Here is a 3462-nt window from a genome sequence, read left to right on the forward strand (position 1 = left end):
GGGGGAAAGATGGGGTGAGAAGGAGCGACAGAGAGAACGAGAAAGGGTGATAGAGAGAGTGATATGAAGAGAGGCAGAGGGAAAGGGAAAGGTGAGAGATGAAATGAGAGAGAGAGTAAAGCAGGCAAGGAAGACGAGAGGAAGAAGGTGGGGCAAGTAAAAGAGAGAGAGAGGGAGAGACTGCAAAGTGGTGAAGGCCAGAGAGGGGGAGAGAAAGAAGTGGGAGCGGGAGAGGGCAAGACGGAGTGGAAATCAGAAGAGAGGGGAGACAGGGAGGGAGAAAGAGAGCCAGGATAAAAGGGGAGAGGGCAGAGTGAAAGAGGGAAGTTCTCTGTTTTTACTGACTGCAACCTGGTGTATCTAAGACAGGGCGTGTCTCCATTTAAACTCAAAGTGATACTGGTGACATGAATTTACCTGTTGGATTTCCGACAGGGAATCTGCCTTGTCATCTCAAGGCGTGTAATTCAATAATAAGCCAGTTGCATTATTCAAAAAAACCACAGCGTCTCGCTTGGAAACAATAGATCACAGCTATCAGACCCCGGACAGATCGGATCAGAAATTGTCACTAACCCCCGGGGAGAAACGTACAGCTCCTCATCTGAAATGGAATTAAACCCCCATCAAACACTCCCCAGGGACAGGGACAGCACGGGGTTAGATACAGAGTAAAGCTCCCTCTACACTGTCCCCCCATCAAACACTCCCAGGGCAGGGACAGCACGGGGTTAGATACAGAGTAAAGCTCCCTCTACACTGTCCCCCCATCAAACACTCCCAGGACAGGGACAGCACGGGGTTAGATACAGGGTAAAGCTTCCTCTACACTGTCCCCCCCATCAAACACTCCCAGGACAGGGACAGCACGGGGTTTAATACAGAGTAAAGCTCCCTCGACACTGTCTGAGTGAAGGAATCTTTGCAGTGGATGAGTGAAGTGAGATAACCTGTTGAGCGGTCCATCTGATGTAATTGTTGCTGACTCTGACTCAGTTCCGAGTCACTGTTTCCTGTCAGGTATATGAAGGAGTCAATATTGTCCAGTCCGTTTGCGTGTGAGAGCACATCCCCACCCATCCTACTCCCTTGGCTGCCAGCTGGATCGAAACCAATACACTTCCTCACTCTCATTAGGTTCGTAACAGAGAAAAACATAACCTGTATCTAACCCCGTGCTGTCCCTGTCCTGGGAGTGTTTGATGGGGGACAGTGTAGAGGGAGCGTTACTCTGTATCTCACCCTGTGCTGTCCCTGTCCTGGGAGTGTTTGATGGGGGACAGTGTAGAGGGAGCGTTACTCTGTATCTAACCCTGTGCTGTCCCTGTCCTGGGAGTGTTTGATGGGGGGACAGTGTAGAGGGAGCTTTACTCTGTATCTAACCCCGTGCTGTCCCTGTCCTGGGAGTGTTTGATGAGGGGACAGTGTAGAGGGAGCTTTACTCTGTATCTACCCCGTACTGTCCCTGTTCTGGGAGTGTTTGATGGGGGACAGTGTAAAGGGAGCTTTACTCTGTATCTAACCCCGTGCTGTCCCTGTCCCTGGGAGTGTTTGATGGGGGGACAGTGTAGAGGGAGCTTTACTCTGTATCTGACCCCATTCTGCCTGACTGCTTTGTCACTCTCCAGTATTTCCACGCTGATGTGATTGATCCTGAGCCCGTTTTGTTTGAGGTGAAGTCTGTTTGGATTACCTCAGCTGTCTGTGTGCAGTTTGAAGTGGATTTGTGCCTGCTTTGTGGTATTGATGTTTTTTGAATTCACCCGTTGTGGTTAGGCTGGGTCCTCACCTTAGTCTGGCTGATACTCGCAGAGTAACAAAGAGTCGACAGAAAACACTGTTTATAGCAGGAAATCCCATCCAATCGACTTTCAGACTTTGCTGAATCAGCTTGTTCTCATCCCCAGTCATTTATCTGTCTTATTCTGTTTCTCTCTTTCTCATTCTCTCCATCTTGCTTATGTCCCCTCTGGCTCTCCCTCTCTCTCACCCTTTCCACCTTCTTTTCATTTCCTCTTCCCCTGTTTCTGCCTGTGTTTTCTATCCCAGTCAAATTCTCTGACCCTCTCCTGCTCTCTCTCCCTCCTTCACCCCACTCCCCACCCAACCATTTCTGTCACTTTACAGAATAAGACAAACCCGAAAGAACTGTAGATGCTGGAAATCAGAAACTAAAACAGAAATTGCTGGAGAAACTCAGCAGGTCTGGCAGCATCTGTGAAGAGAAAATAGAGTTACCGGTCTGGTGAGTTCTGAGGAAGAGCCACTGGACCTGAAACGTTAACTCTGCTCTCTCTCCACAGAAGGTGCCAGACCTGCTGAGTTTTCCCAGCAATTTTTGTCTCTGTTTCTATTTATTGCTTTGACTTTCTGTCACTGTGTCTTTCTTGATCCATCTCTTTCTGTCTGTATTGCTCACTTTGTGCCCCTCACATTCTCTGCCACTCGCTCTCTCTCTCTCTCTAGTTCTCTCTACTTCTCATTACAGTTCATTTTCCTATCTCTCTGCCTGTCACTTTCTCCTGGTCTGTCCCAATCCCATTATTTCTGTTTCTCCTTCTCTTATCGTTACTTTCTCTGTCTCTCTCACTGCTTTTCTCTCTCTCTGTCTCTCTTACTCTCTCTCTCTGTCTCACCATTTCTCCCTCAATGTTCCTCTTTCTTTCCCTCTCACTGTTTCTCTCTGTCTTACCACTTTTCTCTGTGTCTCTGGCTCCTTACAGTTTCTCTCTCGTTCTCTGTTTCTCTCTGCTTTTTCTCTCTCGGTTTTTCTCTCTCTCTGTCTCTTATCATTTCTCTCTCTCTCAATGTTCTTCTTTCTGTAGGTCTGTCTCTCTCTCATACCATTTCTATCTCTCTCTCTCTCTCTCTCACACACACACACACACGCACACACACACACAGTCGTGCTCTCTCTCGGTGTCTATCTGTCTGCCTCTCCGTCTCTGTCTTTATCTTTTTTTGTTGCACCCACTTTCTGTCCTGTCACACCTCGCACGATAATTTTGACGAAGTTGTGAAACCTGTCTGGCCAGAAATCTGAACCAAAATATGTCAGCAACATTTCCAAGGTCACAGAGTCTTGGAATGTAGGCAGAAAATAAGTTTGCACTTTGTAAGTAAAAATAAAGTCTGTTCCCCTATTGGAGGGGGCTTAACCCCCTCACCCACCCCCTCCCCATTTACACACACAGGGCAGTATGTTCCCCTATCGGAGGGGGATTAACCCCCTCACCCACCCCCTCCCCATTTACACACACCGGGCAGTCTGTTCCCCTATCGGAGGGGGATTAACCCTCTCACCCACCCTCTCCCCATTTACACACACCGGGCAGTATGTTCCCCTATCGGAGGGGGATTAACCCTCTCACCCACCCCCTCCCCATTTACACACACCGGGCAGTATGTTCCCCTATCGGAGGGGGATTAACCCTCTCACCCACCCTCTCCCCATTTACACAC

General features: G+C 48.7%; 1 protein-coding gene across 1 annotated transcript in view; it reads left to right on the forward strand.

Moving 5' to 3' along the window:
* Positions 1–931: 931 nt before the first annotated feature.
* LOC109926114 (potassium inwardly rectifying channel subfamily J member 10) overlaps positions 932–3462 on the forward strand; it is a 5905-nt gene continuing 3374 nt past the window's right edge. The window contains exon 1 of the mRNA XM_048620759.1: positions 932–940. Coding sequence (XP_048476716.1) covers positions 932–940 — 9 coding nt within the window. The remainder of the gene's footprint in view (positions 941–3462) is intronic.

This window comes from Rhincodon typus, chromosome 48 (assembly GCF_021869965.1).
Source record: "Rhincodon typus isolate 14 chromosome 48, sRhiTyp1.1, whole genome shotgun sequence".
NCBI classification, from domain to species: domain Eukaryota; kingdom Metazoa; phylum Chordata; class Chondrichthyes; order Orectolobiformes; family Rhincodontidae; genus Rhincodon; species Rhincodon typus.